This window comes from Semicossyphus pulcher, unplaced genomic scaffold (genome assembly GCF_022749685.1).
Source record: "Semicossyphus pulcher isolate SPU_LCO1_2020_fin unplaced genomic scaffold, fSemPul1.0.p SCAF_10, whole genome shotgun sequence".
Taxonomy (NCBI): domain Eukaryota; kingdom Metazoa; phylum Chordata; class Actinopteri; order Labriformes; family Labridae; genus Semicossyphus; species Semicossyphus pulcher.
The window spans coordinates 16,218,567-16,237,136 of NW_027211604.1; the positions used below are offsets into that span (position 1 = coordinate 16,218,567).

Sequence of the window (18,570 nt, forward strand, 5' to 3'; positions counted from 1 at the left end):
AGGAGCTAGTATGTATATCCTTATACTGGACCTTTTGGGACCAGGCCAGGCTAGCTGTCCATCCATTATTCCTGTTTTATGCTAGCTTAGCTAGCTGACTGTGGACTAAATTTACTCAGTAAAGCAAAAAGATGTATTCCCCCAAATGTCCATGAATGGCCACTAGAGAGAAAGACCTTCTTTCGTTTCTCATGTAGTTTGATTCTGCCCAGAATATGAATAAAAAATAAAGATAATAATGATCTTACAAAGAAGGTGTTTAAAATCACTTAAATACATCCTGATATTGTAAGGTTTATATGTATGGTGAGCAGGTGGCTGCTGTGGATAACAACCAGTTCACTATACATTATCCTGCTTATTAAACGGCTAACTATTTGACACAAAATATTGATTTGGAAACAACTTTATTATTTTAAATATGATTATATTTCTGTTAAAAAAATTGTCCGTTACACTCTCAGTGAGAGCTGCCTCCATAGCAACAGTTAACTCTGTAGCCTTCATAACATGAGCTAACCGAGCTGTTTAACTCACATTGAAATGAGCTAAACTAGCTGTTTTAACTCACATTGAAATGAGCTAAGCTAGCTGTTTTTACTCACATTGAAATGAGCTAAGCTAGCTGTTTTAACTCACATTGAAATGAGTTAAGCTAGCTGTTTTTACTCACATTGAAATGAGCTAAGCTAGCTGTTTTAACTCACATTGAAATGAGTTAAGCTAGCTGTTTTTACTCACATTGAAATGAGCTAAGCTAGCTGTTTTTACTCACATTACAAAGAGCTAGGCTAGCTGTTTTTATTCACATTGAAATGAGCTAAGCTAGCTGTTTTGACTCACATGAAAAGGATGGTGAAGTTGAACCGGACCGCATGAGCCAGCGCAGCACCTGATTGAGGTTTTCTGTCTCGTCATTTTCTTTTCCATTCACCGTCTTTAAACACCGCTGTATCCCGTACTGTGTTCCGTTTAATATTTACTTCTACGCCGTCTTCAGTTTTGTTGATCTCTCTGATGTTGCCTTTAGTTTTTTTGTCTTTTATCCTATTTTACTTTCTCTCTGCTGTTTTCGTCTCTATTCTTTTTTTCCCTTTGTAAACAAAACCGATGTGGAATTTACTGGACTTCTTTTGCCGGATTGATATGATAACAGTTAGTCCTCCGGATTGTGTGATCAGAGCAGCATCCCTAGCAACGGTCTGTTCTTCATAGCAATGGCCTGTTATCGAGAAATAACAGACCTTGGAATGTCCTAATTAACCAATCAGATTTAAAAAGAAGTATTTAACTAAGTAAAATACCACCACAACTTTTGGCCCACCTCTTCAACAAAACATGAACCAACTGAGGACAAACCGGGAGACGGAGACGGAGGAATAGAAACAATGATCAATTTTAATTAAAAACATTCTATTTTTAATCAAAATATGCAACTGGGTTTCCGATGTTCCATCCTTTCCCCACATGAATGAGTGTGGTTGTGTCTTGAACATATATGAACATCCGCTCAGACACGCTTATTCACACACGCACACACTCACACACATAGGCTGACTAAATGTTTATAAGATGATTGCTCTGATTGTTCTGTGAAGCAGAGAGAAGTAAAGCCTCTAATCCAGCGTCAGCCCGGTGAAATATTGTCATGCTCCCTGACTGAAACCCCTTTAACCACACTGAGGACATGTCTGTTTACTAACCAGCATCACCTGCCTTACTTTATAGCTGCTAGCAGACAGCCGTCATCCTCAGGTAACAAAGCGGTCTTGATTAAACGATTGAATGATTGTTAAACTATCTCTAATCCTTTCTTTAAAACTGCCCGTGTTGAACATGTCTGTAATGAAATGTATGTAAAACCCTGTAGTCTCATTAACACAACTCTGTTGACCAGCTTTGAGAGCAGAACTTGAATGAAAACTGAAAAACCGAAACATTTGAACATCAGTGTTGCTAAGAAAACCCTTTAAGCCATCCGACAAAGTTCCGTTTTGTTGTTTGGTTTCCATAGGAACAGTTAAAAAGACTTCAAAAAGGTCAAAATTTTCAACGTGTAAAACCAAAAGGAAGAGTCTTTTCTCAATTCAAGAGTCCTTTTGCTCCAGCAGACAGCCAGCAAACAAAGACCTCCTCGGAAAAAGCAGCTAACCGAGAAGAGAAGAGAAGAGAAGAGAAAATAGAGGAAAAGAGAAGAGAAGAGAATAGAAGAGAAAATAGAGGACAAGAGAAGAGAAGAGAGAGGAAGAGAAGAAGAGCAAGTGCAAATCAAAAGAGAAAAGTCAGAATCATCTTTCATTCCTTCTTTCTCCCTTGTTATCCTCCTTTTATACTGGAATCCAGCTGGTATTCCCACCTCCAGGCTGTCAGGGTGGGGAGAGTTAATTCTCCACAGGCGTAGGCTCCTGCGGCAGTGCAGCCACTCCTTCCTCTCCCTCTGGCCCAGAGGCCTCTGCTGTGTGTCCTGCTGTTGAAAGCGGCTCTGGCGGTGGCGGCTGGCTGAGGATCACCTGCACTACGTAGTCCCTGGAGATGTTGAGTTGGTCCAAGCGCAGCCTGTCAGTCAGAGGCCGACCTGAGAAAAACCAGCGCTGTGTTGGGGCAGGCACGCCCTCCTGACTCTGTAGACGACGCTTCATCATGCCCACTGTGTCCGAAGAACGGACGGCAAGCCGGAGGTCGCGACCCGTGGAGAGCCGGAGCCGGAGCTGGCACTCCCCTCCTGAGCCGGGGTCGCTGGCGCTGCCCGAGGATGGATCCGCCGCCCCGGAGTCTGGATCTGAACCGTCGGGCTCCTCAGAGCGCTCCTCAATCATGTTGACAGGAGGAGAGAGGCAGTACACGGGCAGCTGATATCGATTCCCCAGTTCATCATAACATTCAGTCAGAGCTCCTGGAAGAATGGACAAAGTATCAATGTCTGATTGTAAATAAAGAAATACATTTTATGGCAACATTCCCAAACATTATAACTTATTATTGCATGTCAGGTGGGCAACTTATTAACCACCCGTTTCAAAATTAAAAGAGAAAGTAAAACATTGCCAGGTTAGTTCAGTATCTCTTTTAGAACCCATTGGCTATTGTCTGATTTCTGATATTGTCCGATTTGGTCTCTTTGAGCCACGGCCAACTTTTCACTGCTTCCGTTTTAGCTTGAGGCGAATCCAGGCCACGCGTTCCTTTTCTGTAAGCCAAAAATAGTAAACAGAAATAGAAACTTGCGAAGTGAGAACAGAGCTGTGGTTGAGAGGCAACTTATTACGGTGAATGGATAGCTGCGCTTTAACGTAGACATCTGTTTATAGAAATAAATAATACAGATAGTTGTCAGATGATGGCCAATGGGTTCCTGGATTGCATTACGGATGATTTGTCCACTTCTTTGCAACCCACTCAGCAACACAAAAAGAGTGCATTCATTGTTACATCTACCACACAAGGTTCACGTTAAATAGGGGAAAATCTAATACAAAGAAATTAACAATTATAGTGGACCAGGTAAGCCTAAACTTTTCCTTCACATTTGTTTTTAATGAAAGTTTATGAAATGTCCCTTTGCATTACCTGAGCTTGAAAGTTTTAGCTCATTATTGTTGTATTTCAATAAATGTGCTCTATCATTCACATTTAAGGCCCACATCCTTTTTACAAATAACAAAGCCTCAACCTGACCATGATTACCGATTCTCTGTAGTGAGCAGGAATGGAGAAATGAGAGTGATCACTCAGTGAAACTCTGTGATCACAGAGTGAAAGCAGGAGAAAAGGAATGCCACGAGTCTGTAGGAGTTCGACCTTTAAAGACATTATGTCACTCTGGGTCAACTGTGATTCAGACAGAGTTGGTGGACAGAGGAGGAAAGAAGATGTAGTGAAGAGGCAAACAGAAAGTAAATACAGAGGCATTTAAAAGGGGCCCCCCCCCCTTCCCCTTCCAAAGGGGTTCCAAAAGGTCCTCAAGGGGACGTCCCTCTGCATAATATTTGGATTTTAGTACTTTCTTACCTGAAAACACCAAATAAAGCTGCCTTTCCACCACAGGAACTTTCCACAGAGAGATACTCAGTGTTTCAATCTGCATGGACCGGGGTCTAAGTCCCAAGGACTTTATTTAGACCCCTAAGGTTTCTGCTCCAGGGGTACATGTAGTACTTTCTGGTAGTACGGGGACATTAGGGGTGGTTCTTAAAGCACTGAACATTTCTGATTGGTGGAATACCTGCAGGATTCAGGAGACCATTTCGCACTTCAGCAGAGTTAAATGCATCGTCTTTACAGGTTTGTAGACATCGATGGAAATGTGAATAATAATGTGCTGGAGGAGGCTTTTAGTTTCTTGAGGAGTAGCTCCTGGGAATACAAGTTCTGGCTACGTTTGGTAGAAACTCAGCTTAATATAATTGTAGTATATATTTGATTACAAAGCAGGCTGGCTTTGTTTTCTTCCCCTTAAGAGTAATGTATCTGGTGAAAAACAGCCAATTTATCTCCAATGTTTTGTCTTTTTATTTGTTTTAAATAGACAGTAATGATGTTGCCCTTCAGATTTTCGAAAACTTAGCACCAAATAAACAACGTTTGAAAAGGTCACTGCATCGCTTTGTGTTGTTTTATGAGTTTAATGGCAACACGTGCTACTTGACAATGGGTTTTTGTGGCAAGAGAGACAGAGATGAGTCAGCAGAAGTCCACAGGATGTTGCTCTCTGTTCTCTAAATGACGACTGCTGTGGTCAAGGTGAGGACACAAAGGCCACACTACGCCTCATGACTCGGTCTAGCTGAGTGGATGCGAGAGTGGGAGAGCGGCAGAGAGAAAGGGCCTGACCTACTTTGTTTCTGAAACTGACCTATGTAGTAACAAGTGTGCAGCAACTTCCAACAACAGCACTCACAAAAACCACAGGGTATGAATGACAAAAGGTGTTTTACCTCACAACAACATCATGAAGACATGTGACCTCAGACATTTCAGCACAGCTAACAACATTCATAATAATTCTTTATATCTGTCCACAAACAAATCCAATCGAAATCACATTTAGTCATAACTGTTGTAGTCAAATATAATGTTCATGTGTTTTTTAAATTTGTATGCGTTTCTTTTTACTAAAAGAAAGAAAAAGATGTATAGACTGAATTTACTACTTAGTTGTGTTTTAATAAGCTGTTTATCTTTAGAGATACACAACAGTATTCTGTCAAAATTAAAGCAAAAGTAGAAAAAACACTTCTCCTCTTTGTCTCTCTGTCTGCGTTTCTCACTCTTTTTGTATGTCTCACTCTCTACGTCTGTGTCTCTCACTCTGTCTGTCTCACTCGCTATGTCTACATATCTCACCCTCTTTGTATATATCACTCTCTATGTCTGTATATCTCACGCTTTATGTCTGTCTCACTCTGTCTTTATATCTCACTGTCTATGTCTATATTTCACTCTCTTTATCTGTATATCTCACTCTCTATGTCTGTATACTGTATTTCACTGTATGTGTATCTCACTCTGTGTCTGTCTCACTCTCTATGTCTATATATCTCACCATCGTTGTATATATCACTCTCTATGTCTGTATATCTCACTCTTTATGTCTGTCTCACTCTCTGTCTTTATATCTCACTGTCTATGTCTATATTTCACTCTCTTTATGTGTATCTCACTCTCCATGTCTGTGTATCTCACTTTCTTTGTCTGTGTATCTCACTTTCTTTGTCTGTGTATCTCACTCTCCGTGCCTGTGTATATCACTCTCTGTGTCTGTGTATCTCACTATCTATGTCTGTATATCTCACTGTCCATTCTCTATCTCATTATCTATGTGTCTCACGTTCTTTTGTCCGTGTATCTCACTCTCTGTCTGTATATTTCACTTTCTTTGTCTGTGTATCTCATTCTCTATATATCTCACTTTCTTTGTCCGTGTGTCTCACTCTCCATGTCTGTGCATCTCATTCTCTGTGTCTGTGTATCTCCATGTCTGTGTGTCTCATTCTCTGTGTCTGTGTATCTTACTCTCTGTCAGTGTATCTCACTGTCTGTGTATCTCACTCTCTGTCAGTGTGTCTCATTCTCTGTGTCTGTGTATCTCACTCTCTGTGTCTGTGTATCTCACTGTCAGTGTATCTCACTGTCTGTGTATCTCACTCTCTGTCAGTGTATCTCACTGTCTGTGTATCTCACTCTCTGTCTGTGTGTCTCATTCTCTGTGTCTGTGTATCTCACTCTCTGTCTGTGTGTCTCATTCTCTGTGTCTGTGTATCTCCATGTCTGTGTATCTCACTCTCTGTCTGTGTGTCTCATTCTCTGTGTATCTCCATGTCTGTGTATCTCACTCTCTGTCTGTGTATCTCACTCTCCATGTCTGTGCATCTCACGCTCCATGTCTGTGCATCTTTCCTCTCCAGCTGGCTCCACCTCAGTGTTTATCCTTCAGCTGCAGAATGCTAATGGAGTCCAGGTGGTGCTAATGTCTTTGATTGTGGGATTGTATTTCAGGGGGAACAGCCTAGCACCAAATTAAAGCGATACAATTAATGATCAAAGCAAGAAAAATGTGTTGCTGCAGCGTTGTTTTCATTGACACCAATAACAGAAGCTTTACTTGTTATGAATGAAAACATAAGGCATATAATGGTGTGAATCTATGAACATTTACTACAGATCGGATGGATATCCAATTTCTTCTGCAGCCAAGATAGATAGATGGCATAACTTTCATTATAAGAAGAATAACTCTAATACAGAATTGAATCAAAATCTGCCTTATTTCATGTATTGATTAAGAGCTGAATAACAAGTTTTTAATATCTTCACAGCTGGCGACTGATCAATCAGACAGTTACTCTAAGGTGCTTACATATTTATCTATTGGTTAAGTTGGTGGAACAAGGCAATAATATATTGACAAATTTATATATTAATCAATATATTGATCAACTGAAACTGGAAAGTGAAAAAAGGGGGCAAAAGAAAGGCATAACAATATGAGTGGTAAAACTATTCAAGTGATGTCGCTGCTCTTTGTAGCGCTGGATGAATAAAATGTAACATCAGACTTGGAGAATCCACAGCTGTAACCCAGCGGGATCTGATCTGACCCGGACAAACTACTAAAAGGAATGAAGCAGGACAAAACTCTTTCCACATTTACATGCACCAAAAGGCTGTTTGTTAGTGACAGCTTTACCCAAATCGTAAAATAGGTAGAGCTGTTTTTACTGTTTCTGTTGGCCTACTAAGAGAGTCATTCTGCCCCACTTTGTTTACCACAGAGTGGATACAGTGTAATGCAGAGTAGTTGCTAGCCTCTCCCAAATAAACTGCCTCTGATAATGTTGTCTAGACACTTAACCCTAGATTTACTAAACCCTCGCCTGATTTATTCACATTGTTTGTTTTTAATCGTTTACGACAGTCTATAAAGTGACAAAGTCCACACAGAGAGCAGGTCAAAGGGTGGAGAAATGGGTTCAACACGGGACTTTTACCCTACATGTAAACTCATCAATTACTTATTTTAGCCCCAAACAAGATCTTTTCCTGAATCCAGTGCTTTTGCTGCCAAAACCTAACCCCACTACCGTTCTACTGTGTTATTAACAAGTGGTTAAGGTTGTAAAACGGTTGCAGTTTGGTTAGGTTTACGCTCTGAACCCTCATCAGTTATAGGAAAAGATGGTGTTTTGGGTTATAATAATACATGAATGATTTTCTGGTTTTAAACAGTACACCATCACCATCAACGTTCTCCTTTGTCAAAAGAAAAAAAGCAAGTGCGAGAGTTTCGCATATATAGGCTTCGCATCTACATCCATCCAAAGCAAGCTTCTGGGCCCAGTTGTTCATCTATCCAGAATCAGATAATCCATCTAACTTCTGTTCTGATTTTTCAAAGTAAAGCTGGATCAGATCAAGCTGATCCAGATATTTTTCAAGTTACCAAATTACCAAATTTGGATTACCAGCACTCTAAATGGGACTACATACTACATACTTTGTCCACAGGGGGCGAAATCCTTTATGGGGACTAATGTCTATTTAACTGCTGGCGATACAGCATTTCAGATATGTCGTTTTTTTTACATCTAATTGTTTGACCAATTTTTGTTTTAGCATAGTACTGAAATCCAGCCTGAACCCACCCCTCTGCTAGGATTAAGATTAGAGGTAGGAATCGCAGGGCAACTGACGATACGATACGCGATACACGGCCCACGATAACGATAATATCACGATACAGTGATTCTGCAACACATGATTAACTTGTTCTTCAGCCAATTAATCTCTGTACACGTTACCCACATTCAAGTCATGAAGAAATGAGGCATTGGGTCAAAATATATATATTTGTACGTTAAGATATCATATTTGGCCTCCCGAGAATTGTATTGCACGTTTCAGGACGACAATGGGTATTTTACAGGTATGGGGTTTTTACACGGACACGGTTTGAAATCAGTAACAGCCATTCGTCTCAGTCTGATTTGTCATACAGCTAGCTTATGACCTTCACTTTCACTCATAAAAAAACATATTTCTGGATTGTTAAAAGGAAGTGTGGAGAGACAGGGGAAACCAAGAATGCTATCATTAGGACAAAATATATCCCCCGCAACTCCATTTTAAAAAGAAAAAGAGATAACCTGTCCCTTCCCCAGATGAGGAAAAATGACTCTGAGAGGATATGAATCAGGAATAAAGTGAATGATGCTCATCCACAAATAGAAAGCGTGCTCAAGCAGCTGATAATTGTCAATGTTATCGATTTGTTCTGCGTGGAAGCTCTCTGGTATGTTTTAAAAGATCTATCTTTGGTATACGTACGTGAGTGATTACCTCATTAAATCCTACTTTGAGGAGCCCAAAGACAAACTCCTTTCATTCATTATTCATCGATTCCCTCTACACTATATACCTCCTAATAGCTGAAGTCTGAACTCTTAAATGCGGTCATTGGGATACACTTAGAGGTTCGGCTTCTTTTACTCCTTTTAACTGAATACTGTAAATGCTTCTACTTACTTGGAATCAGGTCCGCATTCACTAAGTGCTCAATTACCGTGTAAGCTAGAAAACAAAGACAAAGGCCACTCGCCCAAACAGACAGGAATTGTCATGTACGGCAAAGTTAACTTCCTGTTTATGAAATGACAGATGACACAAGAAACTTCTGTATAAGAGGATGTATAATAGAATTCCCGAGCAAGTCTCTGAACTCTAACCCTGTTAATGCACTGTATTTCTATCTATCTATCTATCTATCTATCTATCTATCTATCTATCTACTGCCCTCCATACCGCATACACATTTCTGTATACATGTTAATGTCAACTTCACAAATATACATCAAACTGTTTCCCATGACTGAACTGCTTTTTCTGAGGTGTTGTTGGAGCTGTTGTGGTGTTGGTACCTACCATTTGTTGGGATTGTCTCCAGCCGCAGTACTTTTTTAACAGTTATTTTATTATCAAGTACTCTTCCGGTTGTGTTCTGGACTATTGGTTTTGACCATAAGATTCTAGAAATCAAGTACTTCTGTTCAATTTTCAACATCCTCAAATACATTATGTTATCATGACTACTGCAACAGCATTATTACCTCTGACCCAATTCAAGCACTGGACTTGGAGGTGGGCAGAGCCTTCTCCATTGTTGCCCCCTCCCTCTGGAACTCTCTCCCCCAACACCTCAGACACCTCCCTCTCTCCCCTCTTTTAAAACTGAACTCAAAACCCACCTATTTAAATCTGCTTTTAATCTGTGATCTCTCATTGTGTTTTTTATTTATATACATACATATATATATTTAACTGTAACTTTTGTCCTTTTAATCGTCTCTTTGCTTTTCCTGTCTTTGTTATTGTTTCTTATCGTATAAAGTGCCTTTGAGTACCTTTAAAGCGCTATACAAATAAAATGTATTGTTTTACATTATTATTCTTATCATTATTACCATTATTACTTTATTTTAAAGTATTATGTTTTGTCTGGTCCAAAGCCAAAAGATATTAAATGTACTATCATGTTTGGAAAAGAAGAGCAGAAGAAAGATCACCACATGGTGAGTTTACAGAAGGTGTCAGGAATCTTGGGGATTTTTGCTTAAAAAACTGACTAAAACAATTATTCAAAACTGAAACAAGTTGCTGATTTATTTTTGTGGATTAAATTATTGCTTTAATATACAAATTGTTTTAGCTCTACATCAATAGAAGTCTAAAAAGACAAGGTCAAAACCTAGTATGTGGCTGACCGCATCAGGTCAGTGTGCGCTTTTGTGGGTAATGTGTTACAAGGACCGTCCTCATGAGGCCGATGACAACGTGGTTGAAAGCAGGTGCGCGCTGCGGACGTAGGTGAGGACAGCGGACGAGCAGCAGAGGAGCAGCCCCGCCTACTCCCCGAACAAACTATCCAGAGCCGTATAGACAGAGAGTTGTGTCAGTGGAGGTCCAATATGCTCCATGATCCACCATTGCGATGTCTCAACTCTCTCTCTCTACGTTTCTGTAAGTACCGTCACTCACTCACTCAGTCACATACAGACCCATGTGTAGGGCTGACCCCGGTGGTCAGCCTAAAGTCAATAGGTTTTCTAAAGTTTTCCCTTTTTATAGTATGAAAGAAAATCAGCATCACATTGCCTTTGCTTTGGTTTCAGCCTCTTGCTTAATCTCACTTAAAATGTGTTGTTGTTTCTTTAGTATTCTCTTCACCTAAGTACTAACTTGAATTACAAATAAAGTTATTACACATAAAAACAAACACATAAAATAAGATCTGCAGCCTTTAAAGAGACTCAAGCTGCAAACAAGTCACAGCTGAGTTCCTGAGTGTAAGTTGATCTGGAGAGCTTGGGAAGAGGGAATATAAATTCTTGAGGTGGTAATCATCAACTGCAACGTCCTACATAAAGTCCTCCCAGCTGTGTTTCATGGAGAGTAAAACAAACACTCTCTACTACATCTGCTAACGTGTAAATGTGTGTTACCATGCGGCAGTGTGATGCTGGCCCCATCCAGGATGGCCTGAGCCAGCAGGTGGTCATTGCTCTCAAAGGCGCTGGCCGCAGCCCGCAGCGCATCCCAGATCTCCTTCCGGCCCTCGAATGCTGGCGCCGTATCCCAGAACTCATCTCTCTTGCTGCGCAGCTGGCCTTCAGTCATCGGGTAGTCACTTTTCCATTTAGGCCGCTCTCTCTTCAGGGGCTGGTTACGCCCTAGAGCCACTGGGAGAGAGGAGGAGAGAGGAGAGAAAAGAAAGGATGAGTGATACAGGAGGGTGGGAGGAAAGACGAAGAAGAGGAAGTGGAAGGAAGAGAGAAAAATACGTAAGAGAAAGAGAACAAGGAAGGAAGGAAGGAGGTGAGGAAAGGAAGAAAATGGTGTTAGATCGAGGATAAACAGATGGATGAGAAGGAGGAGGGATAATGAAGATAAGGACACAAGAAAAACAGAGAATTGGGGGGATTAGGAGGAGAAAGTGGATAGAGATGAAGTGGAGGATGACAGTCAGAGAAAGAGTGAAAGTGGGAGAACGCAGGGTAGAAAGAGGAGAGGAAAAAAGAGAGAGGAAATATAAGAAGAGTTAGATTTTGTCTGAAACAAAGCATCGCTCTGAAGACTACACAAAAGCACAACTAAACTCTGACGACAGATCGAACACGAGCCCACACCATGACGTGAAAAACACATGGAGCAGAACAGAAGCTGGAAGTGTTTTGTTCCTAAACTCGGTTAAAAGGTTTGGGTTATAGCATCTAACAGCGCTCCATCTGCAGCAGAATGGCTGATGAATAACACCATCTGGATCAACACTGAAGGGGACGACAGGTACGGGACATGTGTGTGTGTGTTTGTGCGTGTGTGTGATACACAGAGACAGAGGAGGGAGGAGGGAGGAGGATGACGGATCAGGTGTTGAGTTACACCTGCCGCTGGTACACATGTACTCTGATGATCACACAGCATCGTCCAATAACACCAACCTTTAACTGACTGTTTGTAGTAAATAAGCCCTCTGACTGACGGACTGTTTGAACTTGCTGGTTATGTGTAATGCCATAATTCACTTGTGCACAAGAGTTAACAGCAGTTAAAGAGAGTCTCCTCTTTTATAAATATCACATAAAGCCAACACATTGTGGTACTTTATTAAGAGATGGAGGGTAAATGAGGTTCCTGGTTGACAAAATAAGACAGGGTGAAACTTAAGTACATATGGGGATAATTTAGAGGTTTGAGATGAGGAGAGATAACAAATATAAACATTGATGAATGGGTTTTGGATAATGTGGTTATGTAAAACACCAGCAGGAGCTTGTTGACTCCAACACAATGAACACGGGATGAGACAATAAAGTATTTTAGAGCAGCTTGACATAGAAGTAGAACATAGATAAGATGATTGTTGTGAATTTCCATTCATGAGATAATCGTAAATTAGGTTAATCTTAAATATTCCAAAATGGGTCATGAAAAAGCTGTCAAAAAAACACAACATTGATTTAGGGTCTGTGTCCACTAACAATGGTTTTTGCACTGGCAGATCAGACGACCTCAATTTCAGAGCACTTCTCACCGACGCTTCCTGTTGCGCAAGTTGTCTGGCAGCACTTCGGCCACCCTTGGCAGGGACCGTTAAGTCTGTTTTAAATTCCTCTGTTTGCTGAATATTTGCTTTTATTCAAGGACATTTTACAAAGAAAACAAAAACAATAGAAAGGAATGGTGTCCTGGCATTAGCAGCAGCTCTAAACCTGGAAATTGTACCATCGAAAAACCAAAGGATTAGCTTCTCCTCCGCCATTGTTGTTGACGAAGTTGATATCTGAAGTCCCGCCCCTTCTTGATTTTGATTGGGCGGTGAGGGAGAAGTGACATTGACAAACGCAAAATGCCAATGCCAATGAACAGCAATAAATGCCTGCCTTTATCCCTGTGTGTGTACATGTATGTTATGGCCGACTTGACTGCTTGGCTGTGCGTTCGACATTAGCCTACTTTCCAGCTCATCTGTCTGCTCATAATTGAATAATTTACGTCATACAATAGCCTACTTTCCTGCCTTTCAGTAATTTCCAATAATCCTTAGGGATGCGTGTGGACCTGCATGTGTAAAAGAGGATTTGAGTCTATAATATTCTTCACTTTAAAAGGAGCTAAATCTGGTTATTACACCTGCTTTGGTGAAAACAGATACATGTGTTCAAGTCTAACTGCTGCGTCTCTTTCAACATCAGGCAAAGTGTCAGGTAGCAGCTGCTTGTCTGAATCTGTTTTAACACTGCTTAGCTTCTTGTTAGCATGCACACACACACACACTAACACACACTCCTTCACAGGTAAAGGGATCTCTGAAACCTGGTATTGTGACATCTAGTCAGGTAGGAAGTCTGGGATAGTCAAACAAGTTGTCAGGACAGATATGGGGCAAAAGGGAAGACATTGAGGAAACTAGGTTATATCTTAGCATCCTTAATTGCTCAGTCCCCACCCCTTAACCCAGCTTTATCTCCCACTCTGTGATTAAAATAACTCTCTTCCCAGTGGTGGAACTCCTCTTCAGACAAGACATCCAGGAAATACAGTTCAAAGTTATCTCAGCACATTGGCCTGATAAAGATCTCCACAGCAGGAGGCCTGAAAACGTCCAGCTTCATTCCAGACAGGGTCGCTTTGAATAACCATCAATGTTTCTGACAAGTACAGAATCAGTATCTCATCTGCAAACTACCTGATGATGGCAACGCTGCATCTTTAAGTACAAGCCCACACCCACAAGATGTAATGGACTGCACTTACATAGTGCTTTTCTAGTCTTCCAAAAGCATTCATCTATTCGCACTTACATAATATACTGATGATAGTGCCATGGCTTGTAACAAACACTTACACACTAAAGTTATGACTTTGGGGAAAAGTTTCTTGCCAAAGGACAGGATACAACATGCGAACTTCAGGAGCCAGGATTTGAACCACAGATTTCCTGATTATGAAACAAACTGAAATGAATTCTGATTATTCTATTTAACCTACAAAAGCAAACCAGACCATCAGCGACATGATTGACTTTTAATGCCTGAAACCGCTGGTGGGGGGTAGGTGTCTGACGAAGCGATTAACTGCACGCTGCCTTTGTTTTAATTTTAAGTGATTCATATATATGACTTAAAGAAAGCAGGATGAGATTTATTTATTAAAAAACACCACTCAAGCATGTACAGGACAAAATCAGCATTGAGATAAGAGGTCGGCTTTGTCCACAGGGGGCGCCAAAATCAACACAAACTGAAAGTTCCTCACAGGAGCTTTAACTAAAACACCTATTAAAAATTATGATGATGTTACTTCCAAACAAAAATGCTTTTTTGCATTCAGGGAAAAAAAGATTTGTAAGCCCATCCTACTTTATTCTAACTTTGTTTTCTCTTACATTTTACAATTATCAAAACGATTAAATCCTGCAGTTCTAATCCTGTGCTTGGCCATGTTACTATTGCAGTAGTATTTCAACTAATTGTGCAGCCCTGACTAATATTTATATCCAAACCCACAAATCCATATTTAAAATAGGGCTGGGCAATATGACAATATATATCGTTAAAACAATATGAAAACGTCTATCGTATGTTTTTCAATCGTGATGTCACAACAGCAGGGTCAAACCGTAGAGGGAGATGCTGTTTATTAACATGGACAGTAACGTGCAGAAAAGGACTCAGATTCAGCCCAAGCGAAAACGTAAACTCAGTTCTTTTAATTTGACAAGTATTTAATTCACACAGGATTATCTAAAAATAGGCGTTACCATGTGATTATTTCATGTGGACTAATTATTTGTTAAATTAGCAGAAAAAATGCTATATCGTGATTGTTATCAAGATAAGAAAAATCGTTTATCCTGATATCGGAAAGTAGGGTAATATCGTGATAGGATCTTGACCATATCGCACAGCCCTAATCTAAAATACCACTGACAGACTTATCATATCCCATAACACCAGGCTTTCGTACTGATTATTCTTTTTTATATTAAATATACCAAATCTATTGTCAAGTTCTGGTCCCGGTCGATGGGCAGCATGGTGTTTCCTGCTCTCAGGCCTTTATCTTAATTACTCTGTCATAAACACTTCGCTTATCATAAAGCTGAGGCAACCTTTAAGTTTGACGCCTCCTCCTGTTTTCTTCCCAACACTTTCCAGCAGTAAACACCTCGCTTATACAACACGGTCAATAAAAACAAGAGCCTGACCTGACAGTAACCATTAGAGCACTAATTATAACGCTAACAGTAAGTTATAACCAGCCGCAGAGTCAGGACGTAATTTAAATCAGACTGTATCACTCCAGTGCAGCATGCCTTTCCCGTCTGTGACCCATATTTGTTATGCAGAGAAGCTAGCAGGCTAACTCGGCTAGCCGGCTAGCTCAGTTAAAGAACAAAGGGAGGAAGCGTCGCACAGTGAATATTTCCCAGTTTGTGAAGTAGCGAGGAGGCGTCATTTCTCGTTTAAAGGCCCGCTGTGGGCAGTGAGATAACCCGGGAGAGCTGCCGTGTATGTCTGCGGCTCTGTCTGCTCGGATATAAAAGGAAGGGACCTTCAGTCAGCACAACATGCAAAAAGCCTAAGGACCCCCACTCCCCCCTTAAAAAAAACAAGCTCGTTGGCACTAAAAGACGTCAATAAGTTACCTCCAGTGCCGTCCGAGTTCTCGTTTAAGCTGCCCGAGGAGTCGTGGTGGCTCCCGACACAGCCACCCATGGATGTTTCGGCAGAGCAGCCCGGGCTAGGTAGCTCTCCCCCCGGCCCACAGCTAGAGCTACATCCACTAGCCCCTCTCTCTCGTTTTCCTCTCCTCCCCCCTCCCCTTCCCTTCCCTTCCCCTCTCCTTTCCTTCCTGCCTCCCTTTCTCCTCGTCTCCTCCCGTACTCCCTTTCCTCCTGCCCTTTCTGTCCTCCTTCCCCTCCTTCTCTCAGCATTGGCGGGGCTCAGCGGGTATCTTCTTCTTCTTCATCCCCGGGGAAGAAGGCGGAGAGAGGAAGAAAGACATCGTTACAAGGTGACCGAGAGAGGAGTGATGAAGAACAAAGGAGGAGTGCACTGCTGTCTTCTTTGGGGCAGGAAATGTTTGACCTTAGACTGATTAACTGATGGTTATATATTTGGACATGTGCTGTTTTGTGTTCAGAGAAGCTGTTTGCTGTACTGAAGAAGACACATCAAATAACTTACCATGGTAGTCTTGAATAGTCAAAGAAGCCCTCGTGCTGTTACTGCTGGCCTCATTGATTGAAATCCATGCCAGCCAGAGATGTTCAATTACCTTTTTTTTCCCTTCCTGATTCCAATTCTTATACCTCGACTTGAGTATTGGCCGATACCGAATACCCCACCGATACTAGTGCAATAAAAAAAAGACATAATATTGGTGGGAAAACACGGATTGCTTACATTGACTTACATCTCCGCGAGCACTGCACAGTTGTTTTATTTTTGGGGGGCTTATAAATTATGACATTTGTCCGGTGCATCCCTGATACTGCAATGTAGGCTGTATCAGAGGCCGATATCTATACTTGTATCAGAAAAACTCTTGTACAGATGTGATGGTTTACTAATCCCAACCTAAAACAAGCTGCCACTATAGCTAATGTTAGCAGCAGCTCAGCTAGCATCCCCTCCTTGCTGTGCCCGTCAAAGGGCATCGGAGAAATGCTTATATTAACTGGCTTCATTCAGCGATTTTATCAGCTTTAATTATCTTTACGTTAATTAAAAAATAATCCAGCTTTAAATTGTGTTATGGTGAACACCATACCATGGCACTAGCACTAGTTTTGCTAGCTCAGACTAGCATTACACTGTCTAACGCCAACTCTGCCTGGTTCTTTGGCGCTGTAAAAGTTGCTAGTGACAGTCATATTGGGGGCTGATAAATTATGATATTATATAAGTATATTAACTGACGTGATGCAGATACTACTTATTCTACTCTATATGAGTCTTTTTGCACAGAGGAGGCCTTTTTAATTCTGCTATTGATGGTTTTTAGTGGTTTTTCGACACATTCTTGTCATACAAGTTGATCAGGTTTTAAAACACGAAGTGAAATTAAGTCATTGTTCTATTCAGTTATATTCTTTAGTTATTACTACCATTTGGTTCTGAATGAGTGTCTATAAATATATTCATTATTATTACGATATTAACTATGAATATCTTTATATCCAGCATTAAATGTTCTCTGTCAGAGCCGTTCTACTCGCTCTATTTCTGCCTCTGAGTCCTGCAATGTTACACCACATGAACACACTCCTGCCTGGTCACTATCTTTAGGACAGTCCTAAAGAGACTTGAGTGTAATTTGACACACACACACACACACACACACACACACACACACACACACACACACACACAGACACTGAGCAGCAACGGGATAGCAGGGGTAATTTTACAACAAAGCTGTCTGGAATTACAAGTATTTCCGTTTGCTGGGAAGTCAGAGCAGACATGTTTATGGAGGAGAGCGCTCACTTGGAAACGCTCCTCTGATTGTCTGCATGACGTAATATGATGTAATAAGTTTCTGATGACAAACTTGAAATGTCGCTGCGCTCTCTGTGATCAAGGTCACAGCAGGAGAGTCTGTCTGTATGATGAATGATTAAACATCACCTTTTATAACAGGATGTTCGGTTCAGGAGGAAGGAGATTTCAGTCGGGTATGTTGATGCTCTTGGGATTTTACATGAGATTTTAATGGCTCCAATAAAAATCCTAGAGTCAGTACTGTTTGTTAGCTGTAGCATTGTTAGAGAGCATAGCACTGTTCAAGGTGAGAATAAGCTGTCGACTGAACAGACATGCAAAGTGTGTAAATTTCTGAGAACTATAGTGACCTCTAGTGACCTTGTTTTAACCTACAGTAGAAGTAAATCAAATAGTTATAATGGCAGTGTTTGCATGGCTAATGTAAATACTCAAAGTTTGTATGGCAGTTAAAAGCACATGCATATTACTTATATATACGGCATGAGGATTTGTTCCACAGGTGTTGTAGAACAAAACATTCATCTGTATGTGTGCACAGCAGAATCAGAAGCATAAGGTGAGATTGCATCTCAGATTGCATGGACACTTTCCCCATTTATTCAGGGTGGCCTGGATTGTAGCACATTTCCTAACATGTTATGAACAAGATTATGAACAAATTTGCGTTATGAATAAATAAAAACTGTGTTTCTGGGATTTTTATTTTACATGTTTAAATTGTGTTCAGTCAGTTACTCACTGAGCAACTGTTTTTTGCAGCTATAATACAAAAGCATGGTCCTCTGCTGCTACATGTTTCAGCCAGTAGATGGAGCTGGAGAATTTGAACTGCAGACTGAGGTACCAGTTAAGACCAAAATATTATGTGTGTGTGTGTTTGTGTGTGCTATACAGAAATACACGGATACAGCTTTTATTCTTTTATTTAAGTGTTGGAAGGAGGCTTAAAGATCAGGCAGGAGTGTCCATGTTCTAAAATTTAAGAGCAATTAAACACCATCAATGG

General features: G+C 40.8%; 1 protein-coding gene across 1 annotated transcript; it reads right to left on the reverse strand.

Moving 5' to 3' along the window:
* Window positions 1–1,377: 1,377 nt before the first annotated feature.
* On the reverse strand, window positions 1,378–15,847 carry ubtd2 (ubiquitin domain containing 2). The gene is made up of 3 exons (XM_069678251.1): window positions 15,701–15,847; window positions 10,995–11,231; window positions 1,378–2,893 (listed from the first exon to the last, which is right to left on the reverse strand). The coding sequence occupies exons 1-3, from the start codon at window positions 15,768–15,770 to the stop codon at window positions 2,382–2,384; spliced, it is 819 nt and encodes a 272-aa protein (XP_069534352.1). The 5' UTR covers window positions 15,771–15,847; the 3' UTR covers window positions 1,378–2,381.
* Window positions 15,848–18,570: the final 2,723 nt, after the last annotated feature.